Below are 22,520 nucleotides of genomic sequence, written 5' to 3' on the forward strand. Positions count from 1 at the left end.
AGTCTCTACTTGACCAGTTTATTTATTCACACACTGATTACATCACAGGACATTTTAATATTGACAAACGGCATAATAAGCTAGAAACATTGCTTTGTTTAACATATACTCGGTAGGTTTTGCTCTTACTTATCTGACCTTTAGAAAAATAAAATCTTTAAATCAGATCTTTTTCATCAGTACCAACGCCTCGACTTTACAAGATAAATCAGTCCTCCACATCAGAGGAGAGACCGGCTTCCACAGAGACCCTCAATCTGATTAAAAACTAATTTTATAACCTTGGCCTGGATAGAGAAAGGGAATCCGTTCTGTCCTGTTGCTTTTTTTGGGATGGGCTAAATGGCACAAACGCTAATAAAAAGCTGAGAATCTGCAGAATGTTTTTGAAAATAACCTTGAGACAAAAGCATGTCTTTCTCTGCGAGGCAGAGCTGGCTCTGAGATCAACGATTCCACCCAGATGTACTGTGGGTCTTACACACATTTCACAACTGGATCTTAATGTGATCATTTTAGTCACATTTACATCATGCATCTTCTAAATTAGTGTGACATCTTGATTATTTGGTAAGAATTGTTTGAGTTTGGATTGGAAGTTGGACCTTGGATCTGGGGACAGCAACCCCAATTTAAATGTTTTAAAGCTGTGGTAGAAAACAAGCGACAGTCACTTTATGTGACTGGATAGGCTCAAATCCTATCCAGGTTAGCCTACCAGGCTAATAATTTATTTCTCTGCATTTATAGACTTGACACTGAAGCAACATTATCTCAGACATATTTATTTTCTTAAATTAAGATTCACATAATTTAAGAAGCAAACAAAGAATTTATTACTATGTTTTCATTACATAACAGCCAAGTTGAACGATGAGGGAGGGGTTGGTCATAAATATTTAGTACTTGTAAATCAGACTGTGTAGTTGTGAATTTGCATGTATGTTTGTGTGTGTTTGAAAATTCCTGATCTCTCGTGGGAGGATTTGTGAGGTCAAACACTGATGTTGGGCAAGAAGGCCTGGCACACCAAGCTTTTACGTCCAATTGTTTTTTTTTCTTCTTTTTACACTTGTCCGACTTTAACATTGAATTGTACTTAATTTAATAAATTATCTGAACTTAACTTGGACCTTGTTAGATTCTATAGAATTAGGTCTGAATGGCCTCCGTTTGCCTTGAAAGGATAATTAATAAAACGTTTCATGTGAATGAAATATATATAAATAGAGTAAATAAAGAAAGTATTCCATGACAGAGCAGTATAGCGTGTCCATTTCCAATAATTTGATTTAGCATAGCATGCTGGAGCAACAGTACTTCTGTTATTCATGTCGTTGTGGAAACAAATCTGTGCAGAGATAGAGTGAATACCTTTCAATCGTGGAAAATAAAAACATCCTCTTTGCATCTGTGTTAAAGCCACATGCTGTTAAAACTTTACCAGGAAGATGCTTTCCTCACTAAACAGGATAATAAATCTGTGACCCAGACCTGTAACTCTTCTCTGGGTATTTGTTAAAACTGTCACCATGTTGTGACAACATGATATGAGACCAATAATCTGTGAAAAGATGGAGTTCCTAAAACTCCTCCACGAGCTACTACTGCCATCTGAAGAAATGTACCAGTCAAAAACAACCAATCAGAGCCAGGAGGAGGGTCTTTTTCTTTTTCAGAGATTATTTGTCTCAACCCATTGTCACCAAATAGTGACAGTTTCAACAAATATGTAAAAAAAAGTTTTTTGTAAAAGTTACATACTGCAGCTTTAATATATTTGCTCGGATTCGATAGTTGAGAAGCAGCATATTGTTTGAAAAGTTGTTACTTCCAAGTTTTATGTTGGCTGAAATGTCTCTCATCAGAAGGAATCATGTGAATAAATCAGGGAACTAGTTGTTATGGCAGATTTAAAATAAATAAATAAATAAATAAATAAATAAATAAATAAATAAATAAATATTCGAGTAATTTTCCCAAAAATCTGAGTGCTTAAAAAGCTGATCAATCCATTCGTCACCACTTCACTTGCTCCGCCGTGTTTAGCAGCTTCTTGGGTTCCAGGTGGGCGGGGCTTTATATCTGTCCTGTTTGATCTCATCCTTATGAATTTTTGATGAAATCTTTATGAAATCATTACTGAAAAAGAACCAGTCAGTTGGGATTAAGTGTTAATCCGCAGAATATAGGACAGGATTTAGGTGAATGAGTTTTATACGTAGTGTTATATTTCTCATTAGTGTTTACAGAAACACAAAGCGACATGTGACAAAGTTCTAGGAAAGGGGGTAGATATTCAACGCACTAACATACAGAAGGAAAAGGAAAAATGTAAAAAGTATTAAAATGCAGCTTTAAGTCTGCTTTGTAAAAGGCAACAATTATTTTAGGAGTCAAACATCATTATTGGGGCTCCAACTATCTATTATTTAAGTAATCGATTATTCTATTAATTATTCCAACGATTATTTGATTGATTGGATTAAAAAATTGGCACATTTTGGAGATGTTTTATTTAACCACTTAAGCTTTTTTATTAAATGGTAGAAATTCAGTCGAAGATGCAAATAGACAAAGAATTAAATTATTTTATTTTTAATAAGAAAAAAATTTAATTCCTTCAGTGATTCTTGGTCATGTGTAGGAAAAGATGCATCTGCAGCTGAAAAAAAATACATGTTCAACAGTTTTTACTTAATCTGTTGATTAATTTTTGGAATACGTCACTAATAATTGGATAGTGAAAGATGCTTAGTGTTTTTCTTTCACAGTATTTGAACCAGGTGAAGCTAAAACCGCCACTTAAGGAGTTTTATACAGAACGTGTTTACAGAAAAAAGATCTGATCTTAAATACAAAATGTGTATATTTTTGTACATTCTTAGCCTAATTACTGCTCAGTATAGTTTTTTTTTCAGCAAATAGGTTTTGTTTTGTCTGTAAACTCCAACTAATTAATCGATAACTAGTTGACTATTATTTCAATAATCGATTCATCACAATTAATCCTTTCAACCCAAATCCTTATTTTAAGCTTTAAAACAGTTTTTCCAGCCACATTTGCTTTGAATCTAAAACACCAAAAATACTCAACCAGGAGAGGATTTTTATTAATTTTTTTGCTTAATAAACAGTAAAGAGCCATTCTTCAGGAGCCAGGAAATAGTGAAAAAAGCTTACATCCATTTTTTTTCTACACTGAACTTAGAACAGGACCTGCAGTTACACAGCCCAGGAAACAGATTAAAGCTCACCAGCAGTATCAGTCCATAGGAGACAAAATTCAACAGGAACATCCAATTTTAGTGATGCATTAACATGGAAATATCATGCAAGTAAACACCGGCACAACAAAACCCGGAAATATACAGTACATGTGCAACGGGAGGGTGTGAATCTCAACCGTTTCTTGCCGTCCAGCAGGTCAAACATGGAGGAAATCTTCAAGAACAGGGAATACTGTAGCATGCTGCATGGGGTTTCCACTGTCTCACAGAGCAGCTAGGAGGGCTCCGGGGGGGACCGGAGGGGCTCTGGGGGTGTCTGGGGGGGGACACACGGAGGCGTTGGTTCGGGGTCAACAACAATACTCCAGAGAAAGAGGATTAAAAACAACAAAGAAGTAATAAAACACATAGTTAAATACACCCACACGTCTCTCTCTCTGCGAGAGACATCAGCTCTGTTTGTTCGTTTCACAGGCAGCTTTAATCGTGCAGAAAAAAACAAAACAGCCACGATAATATTAAGAGTATAGGTAGGTAGTCATGCTTGTCATAAAAAAGAAGAAAGAAAGGGGTTAAAATGGGTAATAAATATACTGTACAGTAGAAAGAGCACAACAAGAGACTGCAGCCATAATAACATCAAGATCATTAACTGTATAATAGCGGAGAAGGAGAAAGCATCGATGGGAAGCAGGAGAGGGGAAAGGTGCAGTCTGGGTGTTTTGGCCGCATGCAGGCCAGCTGAAGTCGAGGCGCAGGCAGGCAGCGCTTCCTGCTCACGGCTGATATTGCGCCCCCTGCTGTAGGTGTAGGTCGGGTTGGGTCTGCTGTGGTCGCGGAGAGAGAAGCGCTAGGTGGGTGCGCAGAGTGCCCGGGGAACGACCCCCGTCCCGGAAAGCCTCAGCCTCCTCCCCACACCCTTCCATCCACCTGCACGTCTCTCTCAGAGCGGAAGCCTTCTCTCGGATCGTCGGCTCGGTTCTGTTGGCTTCACGTCTCCTTCGGCTGGCTGGGAGGGAAGAAGAGAGGGAAACAACTAATCAAGAGACGGCTAAAGACAGGAATCTATATTCAACTTGACTACCAGCTGCGTTTCCATTACAAATGTGTACAAATCTTTGTTGATATTCTGCCAACGCTGAAAAAACACAACTGCGGTGTTTCCATTAAATAAGAAATGAAATTAAACTCCCTAACCATCATCCCAATACTACTTCCTGTCGCCTTCTTTGTTGCTTTCATCAGTAGTGACATCCGGTTGTTGATCATATAACTCACGTGAAAAAAGCGATTCCATTACAATTTTGCAAAATACATCTATTTCGATATGCCCAAAAATACAGCTTGTCCTACCGCAAAACCTTCTTATCGGAAAACGTGAGGTTTTTTTTTTTTTCCGAAATTGACGGATTTCCATTATGCATGTGCTAAATCTGGCATTTGAACTGAGCCGTGTGGCCTCTACCTGTCGATGTTCAACCCGTTTCGCATGTGAGCTTTCCGTTTGTCTGTACCTCATCCCTGCAGCGGTGCGGCAGGGGCTCCCGAGCAGTGGAAGTGCACGTTTTGCCACCGGCTGTCTCGGCGGTGCCATACTCTGGTCTCCTCTGATTGGCTGGAGCGGGGATGGCCCTGGCCGTCTACAAACTGCGTCAGGCGGATGTAGGCGATGCAGGCCGCGTCCTCTCCGATCATGTGCACATGAGGGTTGAGGATGGTGGTGTGGATGGGTTTGCTGTTTTTGGAAAGAACTAAAGAGAGGACGAAACACAGCGTCAGGATGAAGATGTTCAGAAAGAAAGAGATAAAATGTTAAGCTGTGATCTTACGATTGTCAAAGTAAAATCTGTGGAAGTCCATGCCCTCTACTAGATTTCCCAGTCCCTCAGGCTCAAAGGAGGTAAGACCAGGGTCACAGATCTTCCTGCAAAAAAAAACAACAAAAAGACACAGATTTAGCTGAAAATGCCAAGAAATATCAACAATTAATCATCTTCCAAAAGCCTACTATACTTGTTGAAATCTTATAACTTGAGACCTACATAAACTTCTTAATCAACAACTGGAAATAACAGACAGACTTTACACCAAAGAGTTTTATTACCACCTCTCTGACTTCATCACCAGGGATCAGAGTGACATTGTCATCAAGCGTCCCAAGACTCAGTTTCCTCACTGGCAGGATTGAGGAGGTCTTCAAAATGTCTGCCCACTGACCCACACCATCCCAAGTTGATGTTATCAGCGCACCATCCTCACCATAGATGTGGTTGGTGGTGCACTGCTTCCTGAGATGCCAAAAGGTGGATCAGAACCTTCTTAAAGCCATATGGAAGTCTTTCTCCATGGTCACACCAAACTTCTTCCAGGCCGGAGGTTTCGCCTTGGTGAACACTCGAGCTCCATTCCGCTCGGAGAGCTGGTACCTATCGGGTGCTTCAGGAGCTCCAAAGGCCAAACAGGCCCAATATGACTCCAACTTCAGCTTGGCGAGTGTCCACCAGTGACTTCCAGGTTGTCGCCACTACAGGAACCAACCACCTTGCAGGCATAGTTCTGGTCAGTTGCCTCAACTATGGAGGCATGGAACATGACCCAGTTAGACTCAATGTCCCCAGGATGTGTTCAACGTTCTGCTGGAGGTGGCGATAAAGCTCCTTCTGACAGGATACTCCAAAAGATATTCCCAACAGATTCTCACAATATGTCTGATTCGATTCATCCTCTTCCAGCAGAGTCAACTCACTGGAGGAGGATGTCATCAGGTAGTGATCAGTTGACAGTTCTTCCCATCTCATCATCAGAATGTCTAAGACATGCGTCAGCAGATTAGATGAAACAACCACAGTGTCAGTCATTGAACTGTACCCTAAAGCGTCTTGGTGCCAAGAGCACATACGGACACGCTTATGCTTCAACATGATGTTTGTTGTGGGCAATCCATGGCTGCCACAGAAATCCAGTAACTGCTCATGTTCAGATAAGGGGAGCTGCTCCTCCTCAGTTGGTCATTGATCCAGGTGATTGAGTCTCCATCTGTGTCTTCTGGAGTTTCAAAAACAAAACAAATCAGGATAAATTGTGTTAAATGAAATCAAAGAACCTGATCCTCACAGTGCAGCATGCTTTGTCCAGATGACAGTGGCTTTGGTGAAATAGGTGTATGATTCAACTCCATCTCCATGGCGATAAGCAAACTGCGGGGGGTCTTAATATGAGCTTGTCTGCTTTTCCAGGTTGGCCAGTAGGAGTCTCTCCAGGACCTTCATGATGTGGGATGTCAGGACAACAGGTCTGTAACCACTGATGACTGATGGGTGAGTTTTCTTCAGTACCAGAACCAGCCAGGATGTCTTCCACAACAACCTTCTCTTAGGTCAGGCTATTGTTGAAGAAATGTTGCAGAATCCCACAGAGCTGCTCTGTAGTTTCAGGACGACACCATCCGGACCTGTAGCCTTGTTCCAGTTCAGCCTCTCCGGCTGCCTCTTCACCTGACTTCTAGATACAGAAAAGTGGGAGGAGGAGGCAAAGGGAGCATCTCTTGATGTGACTGAAGACAAACTCGTGGAAGCAGTAGATCCCTGACTGAAGTGGAAGATGAAACATCTCAAACTGAGGCTTGAGAAGAAAGCTGTGGGTCAGAGGAGTGTGGGATGTCTGTGTTGCTGGGGGCAGGAGAGGAGGAGGATGAGCTTGTTCCTGTTGAGGCATGTGCTCAGTTCTTCAGTCCAGACATCCATCTATCTGATCCTCCTTTTGCTTTAAGCCTGGGGTCTTCTTCATCCCCAAACACATATCTCTGATATGGTTCCTCTGAAGCTTGCACTCAGGCTTCTTCCTGTACTTTTCCCTGCTGTCTTTAATTTTGACTTCAAGTTGCTTCTGAGTACTCCGCAATAATCCCGTCTCACTCCTTGAAGATTCTTTAGAAAAAGACTTGAAAAGGGTAAAAGGTGGGGGAGCTTTTTCAAGCTACTTTGATGGAAACATATAACTTAAAGAGTTGGAATTCCACCTGGACTGTAACAAGAAGCCTGTGGAGGGAGTTGGTGGGATTAGGGTGATGGCAAAGAGTCCCTCCAAACTGAAAGACTTGGAGCTCCTCACCAAGGACAAATCCTCAAAATGCCAGTGGAAACACACAGAAAGCTGGTCGGCTGGCAAAATGCCATATTGAGAATGGTATAAATAATGTTTGCCATGAAATTGTTTTAACAAAACATGAATGAAACAGATACATTTTAAAACCGATACTACTTTTACATTTACATTGCTTTACTGTCTTTTAAAATTTGGCTGTCTCATTTAGTATCAAAAGTAAACTTCTGGCATGAAAAAAAAGTTTGAGCTCACACTGGAAATAATATTGACTGACATTTACTTAGACAAAGCTAGGCAGATTTTTACACTTAGAAATTTTTTGTAATGTTCACCAGAAAAGTCTAAGACGTCATTTTTACTTGAGTGTTACCAAATGTTGAAAAAAGTCAGGTTGTATTCACTCATCTTTTCCAAACACTGTTACATTTTACAACGTGTTTGTCATTAGTCTACCACGTCAGGGTCATTCCTACTATTGATTTTTTTTTTCATCACATTCATTTTTCATATGTTATCTCCCATCTTAGTGGAATTGCGCTTCCATCGCTGAGGACACACTAAACCTTCCCGTCCCTCTCCCTCAATCTGCCTGGCATTATTCTTAATTATACAGTAAGCAGATGGGGGTGGATGTGGATGAAACAATGAATGTAATTACTCTTTAATCTTTTAATACAACACATTTTGCATGTCAATCAGATTAATGGTTCTTCGTGGCTGATGGAGAGCTTAAATGTTCACTTTACAGGATGCACTCTCTCCTGCTGCTGGCCTGAACTTTTAAAATCAGTGAAGGATGAGGAACGGGGGGGGAAGGACTCACGCGTAGGCCTCGAAGTCTCCGTTGTTGACGGCTTCGATAAGCTGCTCCGTGATCTTTATGATCTCCTGTTTGCGAGCTGCGGAGAGGAAGGAGATAGAAGGATGTGACAGTCATCCTCCCAAAAAAAATGAAAATAAAAATTAAAAATTAAAAAATCCAACGGCTAAGCCAGAGCGAAAGGCTCTGAGGACCATCAGAGGCTGAGGCGAGTCAGAGCTGATCAGTTTGGTAGAGGTCCGGCTCCTGATTCCATCTCCTCCTTGAACTTTATGCACACACACACACACACCGTACAGAGCACGTACCCCCCATTGTGTGTCTTGGCACTTGGTAGTTCCTCTACCTCCATTCATCATCCATCATATCTCTGTTGGACACATGAGGCTGCTGGAGCTCATGCTGCTATTCTTGTCCCCGGCCTTTGGACGAGATTTACCCTGTCCTCCTCCCACCGCTTCCTCCCCACACTAAGTGAAGGGCTTAACTCACTCGGATTGTCTAGTTTCCTCTCTCTCTCTCTCTCTCTCTTTTGCTCTCTCTCTCTCTGTCTCTCTCTACTTTTTGTACCATTTTCTATCATGAAAGCACCTCTGTGCTTCGTCTACATGCTCTCCTGTCACATAGCTGCATGTCACATAATGAAAAGTCAGTGAAACAGAGACGTCAGACTGCATCCGTCTTTAATGTGCTTAAAGCAACATTTCAGTTTTAATTACAACAAAGTCCTGTCCCACAAAATTTCCACTGCTGGATTCTTTTGTCCTTGTTTCATTACAAATTTATACAGTGAGACATTTGGCAGCACTTAAATAAAGTGCAGATGGATTTGTTTTTAGCTACTTAGAGAATTAAAGGTAGAAGATGCACAGTTTCATTTGATTTCTGGGAAAGAAAAAGAAAATACTAAAAGATACTACGTTTGTATATATACCTTCCCGTCCCTCTATATATATAAACTAAGTGTTGGGTTATCAGGTAAATGATTTTCCCGCTGACATTGATGACCTCATTCAGGGCGGAGCCTGTTGCAATTAATCACCTGTGCAATTAATCACCAGTCAGTGACGGTTTGGGTCGTCATGTCGTCTGCTGGTTCTGGTCCAAGTCCAGTCAATGCAGACATCTACCAGGACATTCTGCTGATGAGCTGAAGGGAGATGCTGATTTGATTTTCCTGCCCACGCAGCCAAAGGTACTAAAAAAACGATGGCGTTCCTGTTCCTGATTGGTCAGCAAGCTCCCCTGACCTTTAACCCCATAGAGAAACTATGCGCTGTGGTCAAGAGGAAGATGAGAGACACCAAAAGAGCCCCAACTAAATACTGAGTGCATAGAAAAGATGCTTTTCAGAGGTCTATTTCTTGGAAAAAAGGCTAGCTGCTGATTTGCCCAAAGACCAGGCCAGCACAGCTAAGTGCCTTTCAGTTCGTGAACTAACTTTCTTTTGTCTTTATTTATTTTTGAGAGAAGCAGTCATGAGAAGAGCTCGATCAAACTCTCCGTTTGTTAATCTCCTTTTGCCATCAGCAGCACTGGACTGTCCTTTATGACAGAAAGGAGATAATTCTGTCCCATAATCCGAAGCTTGGACCGCCTTACCAATAGACTTTCACGTATTTAAAACATACGAGGTCGTGATCGGGACTTTGGGCAGCTTACATAAGCAGCTAGTGATAACATGTTCATGTTCTGTGTTTTTTTGGGGTTTTTTACCAACCAAATAATCTAATATTTTTGAAAATATATTTTCATTTGCTGAGATGTAGCATGTGATGTCTCACTGAAGCAATGAAATAAGAACTGATGAGTTTCCATACTATCTATGCTTTGACCTACATCACATGCTTTGACCTACATCACAGTGCTGTCAAGGTGTTTTATGTTGTAGATCTGAGGATCTTAACCTTCTTAACCTTTTTTGAGGTACTGAACCCACCAGTTTCATATGCGCATTCACCGAACAGTTTCAACAGGTTGGTCATCGAGAGAAACTGGAACCACTTTAGGGTCTTGTTTAGATCATTTAATTAGCTCTACATTCTTAAGAGAAAGAAAAATTAATAATAAATAATAAAGACTTTGCGGTATTCTGATTTAGTAATATAATTATATTAGTTGTGTTACCACCCCCACGCCACTAGAGGCAGTAGCAACCCCAAAAAGATGCGACTAAGGAGCAGATTTAGAAGTACACTGAAAGCTACAGAATTTGGTAAAAACTTTGAGTTTTGCTGAAGTAATTAAAGACAAAAGTTCAAATCCATGCTGAGAGAGGAGCTCCTTCAATCAGGGCTCCTCCGCAGCCCTGATTGGCTAAGCAATGTAGCGTGATCCTCTGCAGCAAGTGATGGCAAAGCGGCGCGTAATTACGACTTTACACAAGTGTGTCTTTACCTCCGCGGCAGAAGCTCCACCGAACCCCTGAGACCGACTCACCGAACCCCTGGGGTTCGATCGAACCCAGGTTAAGAACCACTGTTGTAGAGGTATTGATCCTCCTTTGTACAAATTTGTACCCATCAAACTTCTTTAACTTAACAATTCCCTTAAATCAGGTGAGGAAAATTGCTTAGGAAAGGGAACTGACAACTTTTCTAAGTTGTTCTATGTTGGCCGTTTTCCGCCACTGTTGTTTTCAGTCAGTATATAGGTCATTTAATCCATCATTCTTATTCTTAAACTGTCTGAATTAAAATCAAGATTTTCATTTAGATTTTGACCCAAAGACAAAGCTAAGCAATTTCTGCCATATCATGTTTTCCAGGTTTTCCATTTTTTCCCCTTATTTTTCATTGAAAACCAATAATGTGAAGAGTCCACATTATCTGAAATCATCGTTTTTGAGCTTTACCTGATGTAATAGTTTTCCCCTCATCAAAAACATACAGTGTTGCCTTGACTCTTTCAAGCATGATTGAGAAATCCTTGCATCTCGCATGCAACCATTCAACGGTGAAAATCACTTGGTGGGACCAAATGCCACCTTCGAGGACTAAGTTCCTACTTGGAGTTGCAGTTTCCGACTCCCCCACTCAGCTCCTTCAGACTAGTCTGCAGCAATTAGTAGGCACCTCGTAGAAGTGTGCATTTGATGAGCTTATTATAGGAGCTACTTCTCAGTGTCGTGTACCAGAGTCGTGGGGGAGATGGAACTTGGAAACTGCAGCTTGGAGGTGGAGTTTCGTCCTTAAAGGCGGAGCTAGGTCCCTCCAGGCGTTTTGTACAGCTGAATGGTTGCCATGGGAGTTTCAACAATTTCTCAAACGTGCATGAAAGAATCAAGGCAACACTGCAAGGTATGTTTGTGATGATGGAATATTATAACAAGATGTGAAGCTCAAAACAGTACATTTTACATAACACCGCCCCTTTAAAAGAGAACAAAAACAAATGCACACCCCACTTTTCAAATTTTTACTTGTCAACATTTTTATAAACTATAATGCTTAACCGGTCTATTGTGTAAAATCCTAATAAAATACAGTGAAGTTGGTGATCGTAATGTGACAAATTTGGAAAATTACTTCCAAAACTCTTCCGAGGCACTCTAATATTCAGCAGTTTTTAATTCAAGCGAGCCAGCTGGGTGTAGCTGTGTAGTCGGGGTCTACCTTTAACATCCTCATCTTCAATGGTGGTGTTACTGCTGTCGGACGATTCCTGAAACAAAAAGAACACGGAGAGCGTCGATGACTGGAACCATGAAACCAAATCAATCCTGGCTGTTCGTCCTGATACAGCATGCAGACCTGATCACAACACACTTACACTTCAGCCTACAGCTCCATCTTCACACAACGGTTATGCCAATTATACAAAAAAGAAACAACAACAACAACAAAAAAAAAAAACACAACACTGCATTTCTTGCCGCAACCCAGCCCAATCCTCTCTGCGGATTGAGCCCGTCTCCGTGGAAACAAACGCAGACACAGGTAGAACGCTTAGCCACGTTTAGCACACAGTCTGAGTGGAATGAGTGTTAATCTGGCCGTGTTCCTGCTGACACACACTGATTTCTCAGAGAACTTCACTCATCTGAACGCAGTGAGGCAGCATAAGACAACAATAAAAAAATGCTCCACAGGTTCACGCCCACACACCTCTCTCTCATGCAGAGAAAGAAAATCACAAAAAATTCACAGTGTAAAAAGTTTAAAATGATAAAAAGACCCTTTGAAAAACACTTTTTAGCCAACAAGGTAAGAGGAACAGATTAAAGAGAAGGGATGACAAATGATGAGGAGAAGACGAGGAATAAGGGAGATGGAGGGAGAAAAGAGAGGATGTACCTTGATCCCATCTACTGGGTTATGGATAACAGTAGTCTGAGGCTCCTGGAGGAACAATGGAGAGAAAGAGGGGGAGGAAAAAAGAGAAAGTGGGAGTAAATGAAGTCAAAATGGAAAATGAGTTATGCCCAAATGAGAGTCAGCAGACAGTAAGACGAGAGTAACGCATGGAAACGGGAAGAAAGTTCTGAACACGGGAAGACTCTGGGACAAACAGTGACAGCAAAAAAACAAAAAATGAATGTAGTCATGTATTTATTATTTCACTTCGTCTCGTCTCTTATGAAAGATGAAACCTAGCAGATTGTTTTTAATTGTACTACGAGTTAAGTCCTTTAAAACACACTAATAACCCACCGAGGGACACTGAGTCCATCAGAACTTACTCTGCTGGTCCGAAATCTTCCCAGAGTTTGATTCAAAGCTTCGTTCTTTTCAGTAGCTGCGTTTCCAGTACAAATGTACGCAATAACTTTGTCAATATTCCGCTAATGTCAGAAAAGACACAATTAAGCAATTATGGTGGGTTTTTATTTTTTCAAAATAAAAAAAACGCAATTAAAAGTCACAAATTAGTATGTTTGTTCATGTGAAAAAATCTGCCATTTCGTTTTTCTCCTACCACTTCCTGTTTTCTTCGTGGTTTGTGCCAGTGGAAACATCCTGAGATCACGTGGCACTCGTGTGATGCAAAAAAAGCAGTTTTTCAAAAACCAAAAAATAACACCTCATTCTAGCACAAAATCTTTATTAATAAAGACAATTTTTTATTTAGTTTTTAAATGTGAAAATATGTAGTTAAATGGTCAATGGAAGCACATCTATTAATTTAGGTCCACTGAATGCAACACAAGTATTTCTCCCACTATGCAAAAAAAATAAAAAATACAGTTTCCAGACTTTTACACTCCTCTAATACACTCTTCTTGGATACGACGCTTTAAAATATGAACGTGAGGAATCTCCCCAAGAGTGGAATGAAGATAAAAGGTAAAATTTCACTCAGTTTTGAAAAAAGGAATTAAGAGCACATGTTTGAAGGAATGTGTTTTTCTATCCCCCTCAGGTTAAAAATTAATTAGTAGGAAACATACATTCCTACTAATATTTCATTAAAGTTGCAGAGATGCAGTTGCGTCCCCAAGAAGGGAAAAAATGTTGGTCACCCGACAGAAAACCTCCAGAGAATCATGTTGAGTTTATTCAAAGGAATACCTTCAATCTAGACAGAAACGCTAAACCTAATAAATAAATAAATATTAATAATAACAATAAATAATATCACAGATAGACAGACAGACAGATTTCTGCTTCAAGAAGATCCTGTCTCAGAGTTCTACAGACATTTCCTTTCATGTCATTGTTGGTGTTTGACCTCTGACCTGCACTGTCAGCAGTGGGACCTTACACAGACAGGTGTGAGCCTTTCCAAAGGGGAGATGACTCAGAACCCAAACCTCTAGTCAACCTTTGCATCGACAGACATTTCTCGTGAAGCTGCTATTCAAAACTTTATTATTTTGCAAACACACAGAAAATACACATTCTTTCACTCACACACACACACAGGCACTCTGTACAGTGTAGATGTGGTCCGGACAGACAGACAGACAGAACACAGAGCTGCGTACCAGTGCAGCAGAAGTGACGTTGCCTTTGGGACTGGTGACTATGCTGTTTCTGGTGCTGTTTGTCTGAGGCTGTGATGGAAACACAAAGTGTAGCATTAGTGCTCAGAGACAACGCAGACAGGTGCCATCTGCTGGCTGGAAGTGGGTGAGGACTGGAAAAAAAATATAGATACACAATGTAATCAAGGTAAATATAGATAACGGAGGACAACTTAACAAAATAACACTAGGAAGATCAGAAGGAGTGTTTTTACGCAGGTTTGGACAAGGAAAGGGTTTCCATGGTGATTCCAACAACTTGGATAGAATTTCTTAAGGTTAAAGGGTCAGTTTCTGATTATAATTTGAGCACACTTGGTTTGCAGTGGCCTAATCAGAGGATCTAAAGAACAAGGCTTGATTGCAGTTGTTGTTGCCAAGGATGACACAACCAGCTATCAGGTTTGGAGGGCAGGTGTGTGTGCTCAGATTTTGCCTTTTGATACACAAACATCAAGCAAACTTTGGGACTAAATCCTTGTAAAAAAACAACCTAAAAATAACAAAGCAACACATAGCTGCTTCATTTAACCGGAGCAGATAATGAGACCTGCAGCACTTGCTTCTGACAGAACTGTGAAGCATAACAGGCAGTTCACACACACCCACACAAACGACATAACATGCTAAATATACAGCCGCTCTGTTTCTTAAATAAGTAGCGAGAATGTAAGTGGATGTTCTAAACCAGCATGCAGAAACAGTCGACTGCAGGCGTGACGCACCCCCCCGCCTGCCCCCCCCACACAGAGAAACGCTCCGTTTTCCTGCTGCTGAAAGCCGAGCTGGGGCACAAAACTGGTTGCAATCATTAATTTTACACGTCTATATATTTAGTACCTTAATACTGAGGAACTTGAAGTGGTTATATTTATGGTATAAAGGTACGTAACCTGGAGCCAAACAAACTCTTCCCCCGCTGGGGAACATTTCAAACTCAACTAGGAAGGAAATCTGAGCGATTTAAATGTTGTTTGTGATAATCAAAAGAAAACATCAGCAGGGATTTGCTGAGTGGAGAGCTGTTATTACAGCAATCACTTCAGTAAGTAATTTTGTTGCTTTTTCAATAACAATGTGAAAACATTTGAAGAGTTTTTTTCTTTTTTTTAATGGAACCGGTATATTCTGTAATTTACTACATTTATACGCAGAGTTTTTTTTCCCTTCAGTCAGTTTTAAATCTTTTCAGACTTGCATTACCTGGAATACAGCTTGAACTCTGTTGTGTTGCGTTCCACCAGGAGCTCATGTGAGAGGATGTGAAAGTTTTCCAACTTTAAAAACAAATTAAAATCAGAAATTTGCGTTGAAGAGCTATTTTTGCACCATAAAGCTAAATCAACAGTGACATTATCCAACAATAATCCTTCATTCTATTTGACTTTTTCTTTAGTTTTAGTCTATTTTCCACATGTAGCAAAATGGCAGCTGACAAAATATTTTCCATCACAGTTTGATTGGACGAAGTCAACCCTGCCCAGTAGAGGGCGCATGTTTCTGGATCTGAAACAGGCCAGGTAACCTTGGCCTGAGCTTCTCCAAAATATATTCAAGGGGTAAAAACTTCATTCGCAGGTAGAAAAATAGACATTATAATGTGAACCCAGAATATTTCAATACCACTGCCCTCATTTTTTAAATGAGAGAGAGAAAGACAAAAAGGGACGTTAAACAGAGTGATTTAAACTGAAATGTCGCTCATCCTGAGGTTTTAAATATTCTAGTCTTAAGATAAAGCTACAGTACTGAAGGATAATAAGACATTTCCCAGGTTGGCTGCCTTCCTGTGACTTCACAGCACAGATCTGGCAGGCCTGTGATTATGTAATGACAGATTAATCATCTGGTGGGAAATAATCTGAGATTAGCATCAGGGCGCTCCATGACAGCAAGGGGAGGGTTAGTGATGTAGGAAAGAGTGACTGGAGGAGACAGACAGAAGAGACTGGAAAACTGCTTTATTAATAAAAACCGTGGTGGAATCAAGGATTGTTAACTGGATGCCTGATAGCAAAAACAAACATCTCTGTATCAGGTTATATGTTCTTACATTTTGGTCCCATCAGGAAGTTATTTTGTTCATCTTAGTTTCATTTGGTTTTATACAACAGCATATTAAGGCCTTTGGAAATTGAAAAAAGCAGAGGAGTAATTTTGTGAAGAAAAAAACTCATATTTTTTTAGATTAATCTCAGGAATTTTCTATAGAAAAAGCTTCAAGAACATTTTTGAATTTCAAAAGATGAAAATCTTCTACTTTTAAAACTCAGAAAATTTCCAAAAGAGGAAAATGCTTGACTTCTGAACCTCTGAAATGAAATGTCCTTTTTTTTTAAGAAAATGTTTAACCTTTGAAACCCAGAAAGACCCTCAACTGACAGGACCTACACAACGTAAGTCTCCATCAGCATGACAAATAGCAATACAGTCATTTGAAAAGTCAGGTATTAACAATATAAAATGTGGGTGGAAAAACGATGTGGCTTCATAATTTCATCTGGCTTTTAGTTCAGCCAATAACAGTAAGGCAGGTAGAACTGTAATTGACACAAAGCTTCTGCCTTTTCCCATCATTGAAAATGAAAATGTATTTCTAGCGGGTTGTTGAGGGATCTGTTGACAAGCTGCAAGTAGCAGGAATCCAAATAATTGTTGTATAATTACAGCAGATGAGTGAAGTTAACACTATTAGCAGACAACATAACAGCCTCACATTGTTCACACCTAACAAGCCCAGATGAATTAATAATTACACCATGTCATTTTATGGTTATTATGACACCTAGAGAGGATATAAAATGATAATAATATTGATTATGTGTTTAATATGGTTACTTTACTGTACATTAACATTTTGAAAGCAATTCTTCATTTGTTTTAAGCCTGGCAGGTCTCATTAGCCTCGTTGTGACAGAGCAAATCCACTGGGAAACTCAAGCTAAGGCTGTCCTACACCGGCTTCCATGTTCTTTTAGATAGAAAAGCTAACACAGAAATTAGCATTTGATTGCAGGCTTCCAACTCAGGAGTTTAGTCAGTGAATAAGTTTAATTTTTCAATTGTTGACTCAAGCTAGAAACCACTGGCTAATTCCAGTTCCTAACGGCAACAGAAGCTACTAGCTAACATTTAGCGAAACTGTGATATGAGGAAAATGCTAGAAAACTTAGCATGAATTCATCTGATACTATGTGTGATTTAATAAAGTAACTGGTGAGACAGAATAACAGTGAACTAATTTATTCATCTACTTGTTTTGAATCAACTGATGGTGGCGCTGCAGTAGGGAGTTTGGGAGGTCAAAGTGAAAGCAGGTTCATAGCAGCAGGTTAACTTTGTGTTTTTGTCATTTGTTTGGCTTGTAGTTGTGCTTTAATAAGATACGTCTTAAAGGAGCAGTGTTGTGCAAAATCGACTTTTTTAAGCTTTGCATCATGTTATAATGCTATTCCCTCACCAAAAACACACCTGGAGTGTTGCTTTGATTTTTTCTTGCATGCTTGAGAAATCCTTTCATCTCCATGGCAACCATGGAGCTGTGCAAAATGCCTGGATGGCCCTAGCTCCGCCTTCAAGGCAAAGCTTGTCGTTGGGGCTGCAAGTTCCAAAAGCAGCCCTCCCCGAAATGCCCCCCACTTATCTCCTACAGACTAGCCAGCAGCAATTAGCAAACACCTGGTGGAACGGTGATCTGCTGAGCTCATTATACTAACTGCTTCTCAGTGCAACGCTGGTAAAAACGGTGTTAAAGGGCTTATAGAGGAGTGATGTTGAGATGACTTCCTGAAAGCGGAGTTTCAGAAAGAGCAAGAGCTTTTAAAGAGACAGAGGCCCAATTTCAAGTCATTAAATTATAACATTTTGTCTAAGTCATGTTTGATATGTACATTATTTTATAACTAAAGTTAATATAATACTGGACTGTCCTACAAAATGGCACTATGTGGCTTGAAAATACTTAATGCTGCCCCTTTAAGCAACGTAGCTGACTTTCAAAGAGCTTCAATCCAGAGAACACACAGAGGCTCCCACTGACTCATGCAAACACAGCATGCTTACACAGCACACACAAGACACAGGTTTCCAACAGAAGTACACTGCGTACTGCAAACACACACTCACACACACGCACACACACAACAGAAAGCAGCAGACTGCAAACACTTCAGACTTTAGATGAAATTACAGCAAAAATAAGAGCAGCAACACCATCAGAACCCAAATTACTGCACATTCAGGATCTGAGAAGTCTCTTCGGAGAGTTAAAGCATGCAGAAATTAATTCTTTAATGAGATTCGCTTTGGCACTGAGGGAGTATTCGGAGTGAAAAATGTCTGCAGCAGAGCTGCGAAGTGTCGGCCAAGTCGAATGAAGACGTCTGAGAGAGCAAACACTGAAAAAAATAGAATGCAACTCCAACTTAAAGAAAATGCTATGCTTGGTCATACGTTTTATATACATAACCTTTATTTTACCAGAATAAAAAGCCCATTGAGATTAAAAACATGAAAACAGAGTCCTGACCAAGAAGCAGCAACAAATACATCACATAAAATCTAATTAAGTTACTCCAAGTTAATTTAATTTAAATAAGTTTATTAAGTTGTCAAAGTAAATAAGTTCAACAAACTTCATTCAACTACTTGTGACTAATTAACATATTTATCTTTTTAAAGTTGTAGCTGTATTCTCTTTTTTCAGTAAAGATGCAGAGAATCAGATGTAGATTTCAAAAGATTTAAAGAAACTTAAAAAAAAAATTTTTTTTCATTCGAATCATGTGAACATCAGTGGGTTTGTGATATTGAACACAAAACTTATACCAAGTTTAGAATTTGATATGATCATAAATTAACCCAATATGCCATTGTACAGGCCTCCTTCAGGCCTGTACAGGTGATCCAATTTAAAAAAAGAATCAAGTTAATTTGTTACAAGCAATCAAATTAAGTTCATCAAAGTAAATATATTAAGCTTATTAAGTTTCCATATTAAACAAACATAAAAAAGTAAGTTTGACAAATCTCAATTTATTTTAAATTGGAGCTCCATTCGTTTTTCTTTTTTTTCAGTGTACAGGCAGAACGAGGTCTGGCATTTGCCTTTTGATTTTCAAATAAAACTTCCTGCAAAACAATGACTCATGCTGTGCCATTAAGGCCAAAACTCTGCAGTACTTAATGTAATAAGTTTGGCATGAATTTAAAAAAAAACAATAAATATGGAACAAAACGGAGACGGAGCGGATAAAAACTGGACCTGGCCTACCTTGACGTCTGCCTTCTTGTTGAGGAGACTCTTGGCTGCTGCAGAGAGGCAGAACGACACACCCTCAGACGGAAGAGTACACATCATAGCAAAACGTTCAGACCACCACCACTCCTAAAAATCTGCTCACACAAAACACACACGCACGGTTATTTATGCATGCATGCATGCAAAAAATACAAAAAATTAATTTGAAAAACACCACCTGCTTGAAAGCAAGCTGGAATTATTACAAATAAATGTAAAACTGATCAAAAACATTCCCTTTTCTTCAGTGGGAAACATTAAAAACTGGCACTTCCGAACCCTGATTCGCAGTTCGGAGCATTAGATAAGCAGAGGGCATCAGCCATGAGGGGAGGAGGGGAATAAAAAAAAAAAAGTCTAATTCTCCATATAATCCAAACACACAGATGCACACACAGCCACCGCTCCACGGAGGGGGGATTAGGAATGGAGCTGTGGAGGAAGTGGAATAGAGCTGCAGGTAAACGATAATGGGTTGGTTAATCTCAACAGTAGGCTGGATTACTGCGGTCCGTTGACGGCTGCAGCAGGAAGTGAGGGGCAGGAAGTACAGAGAGCACAAGCTCTGGTGCCGGGATACTTTCTGAGATGTTAAATGGGAGACTTGGAGCTGCAGCGCCGACGTTAATCCCTTATCAAAGAGACACTACAGCTCTGCGTGAAGCTAACCCTCCCAGTTTGGCTAGTCTCTCTTTCTCTGCCCCCTCATATTCTAAATGCCGCATGCACTCCTGATTCCTATTACCACAGAAGAAGAGATGAAAATTAATACCTTCTTCTCACAAGCTGCGTTTCCATTCACCATATGACTGCGAAATTTGACATTTCGAAAATAAATTTGCTTAATGGAAACACTCCAATTTTGAAAAATTAAATAAGAACTAATTTTTTGACTGAAAGTTTTGGTGATAATATGATTTTTTTTGTTGTATCGAAATTAGTTTACTTCGCAAAACTGCAATGGAAACACTTTTTTGCATCACACCAGTCACATGATCAATAACTGGATGTCGCCACTGGCTCAAAACATGAACAAGACGAAGGGTTTCCCCCAGTGTATTAGAAGCCTGGCGGCCCGCCATGCTTTACTAGCCCCGCCGCCAGGCTAAGCGTTGCTTGTTTACGTTTCTAGGAAACGTAAACAAGCAACGCTTTTTTTTTTAAGCCGGGCTGCAAGCGTCTCTTTTGATCTTAGCATTTCACTAGCAGAGCAGATTTATTCCTAAAGGATAGGTTTATAATAGATAGGTTTATAGTTTATGCATTTAAACCCGACAACGCGGACCAATCACAAAGTTGGCGCCTCTGCTGCTTTGAATCACGCGCTGCTTTACCTCAGTGGGATCACACACGGCTCCTTTTACTCAAACTGGACACAGGCTGACCTGTATGGAAATTTACATAAACCTACTGTGAGGAATTATGATCCTTTGGAGAACTCTAGGTAAGAGTTTAAATCCTGTCGCGTTAGCTCTGGTTGCGCAGCTCAATGTGAACTGCAGGAATAACTTGTAGCAAATTCAGAGGTCGCATTGTGGAGCGGTGAGAATGATTTATCTTTGTGAATGAACAATTATATGCGGCGTTTACATCTCAACACCAGCGTGTGGCTCTGTGTCTGTCTTTGCTGTAAAGTTTATGTCTGTGGTCCCGGTTGGCCGGAGCGTTTGTGGATAACAAGCAGCGCTAACCTCATCATGCAGGTTCAGCCCGGTGAGGAGCTTTCACGCTCTCCTCGGAGTCACGCATCACGTATTATTTTTCCATTACACGATGCATCAAACCATATCAAATGCATTGTCTACTTAGAGTTTATGCGCGCGGCCGTACAGAGATCTGAGAAACTAGTCCCATAAACTCGACCAACCAGAATAGTTTCTGTGACAATTAAAAACTCAACAGACATGAAACAGAACAGCTACTAAAGCCACATTAGCAGCATTGAATTAAATCTCCCGTTTGTTGCGCATCTCTGCGTAGTGCAGCAGATTACAAGGCCTGTCCAAGGCTGTATGAGGCCTTGAGCAGAATTTGATTTAGGGGCCCCTCTTGTTGCTAAAAATATCAGCACCTCTAACAGCTTCTGTGTTAGATTTAGTGAAATATGGGAGAAGGGAGTAGTTTAATTGGCCAGCCTAAAAAGCAATAAGTTATAATCATTGCAGTTTACTAATTTGTATTTGTAAATTCAAAGATTAAACTCACAGCAACAGATTGTTGCTATGGTAACAAAACAATCTAATTATGAATATTGTTCTTTGAAGTTTTACAAAGTAAACTTGCCAGCACCTTACAATCTTGCATCTAAATGTTAAACAATTTAAAACCTTTTAATTTATGTATGCCTAAAGAATTTATTAAAATTTAACAGCATTGATAAACTCAATAAACAAGTGTTACATGTATGTATCTGTGGTCTATTTTAAAATATTAGTTTTTATGGGGCCCCTGAAGCCCTGGGGGCCTGATGGAGCCGCTGACTTAATTTGGATTAAACAGAAGTGCAAATTTGTTGTTTTTAGACTAGTTGTAGGTTTAAATAGCATTTCACTGGAGATCTTTTCCCGTAGCATATAATTACACAGTAATACTTTTACATTTCCTGTCACCTTAACATCTTTTAATACAAAAACACGGTGGATCCCCGGTGGAGCGCCTCGACGCGCCGACCACCGGGCTTAGCAAGTTTTCTGGGGGAAACCCTGAAGACGACAGAAAGTGGTGGCAGGTTCAACCTTTATCAAAGTTTTTGTGCAAGTTTGTAATGGAAACGCAGCTACAGAGGAGCGATGAAGCTGCTTACCTTGGCAGATATTTAAGGTGCATTAAAGGTGAACAGAGCGAAAGAGAGAGAGATTAAAACAAGCAAAGACTGTGTGTGATGTGCAGATTTTCATGTAACTGAATCAGTTTAAGGATTTTCCAACCCAGAGGGAGTGGAGGAAGCGGGTTTACCTTGTTCCACGATTCCAGCGGTGGTTCCCGCCACCCCGCTGACGGCAGCCGGAGCCGTGGTCTGTCGACCCACTGAAACACAACGGAGAGAGACGAGAGACTATTGGACAGAAGAAAACCAGGAACTGGTCATGCAGTGCTTTGGCA

The 22,520-nt window shown here is 40.2% G+C and overlaps 1 protein-coding gene across 5 annotated transcripts in view; it reads right to left on the reverse strand.

Moving 5' to 3' along the window:
• Positions 1-3,089: 3,089 nt before the first annotated feature.
• Positions 3,090-22,520, reverse strand: part of camk2b2 (calcium/calmodulin-dependent protein kinase (CaM kinase) II beta 2) — a 48,856-nt gene continuing 29,425 nt past the window's right edge. For 2 of the 5 annotated variants that reach the window (XM_008423239.3, XM_008423238.3), the window contains exons 13-21: positions 22,374-22,445; positions 19,392-19,426; positions 14,081-14,149; positions 12,450-12,494; positions 11,769-11,817; positions 8,158-8,233; positions 5,060-5,154; positions 4,745-4,981; positions 3,090-4,239 (exon numbers count right to left, since the gene is read on the reverse strand). In XM_008423239.3, the coding sequence (XP_008421461.1) occupies positions 4,746-4,981; positions 5,060-5,154; positions 8,158-8,233; positions 11,769-11,817; positions 12,450-12,494; positions 14,081-14,149; positions 19,392-19,426; positions 22,374-22,445 (677 nt within the window). In that variant the 3' untranslated portion in view covers positions 3,090-4,239; position 4,745. The remainder of the gene's footprint in view (positions 4,240-4,744; positions 4,982-5,059; positions 5,155-8,157; positions 8,234-11,768; positions 11,818-12,449; positions 12,495-14,080; positions 14,150-19,391; positions 19,427-22,373; positions 22,446-22,520) is intronic. The other 3 variants (XM_081613880.1, XM_008423241.3, XM_081613881.1) reach the window with 2 other exon arrangements.

The sequence above is a fragment of the Poecilia reticulata genome, chromosome 12 (assembly GCF_904066995.2).
Source record: "Poecilia reticulata chromosome 12, P_reticulata-male-v2, whole genome shotgun sequence".
NCBI lineage: Eukaryota > Metazoa > Chordata > Actinopteri > Cyprinodontiformes > Poeciliidae > Poecilia > Poecilia reticulata.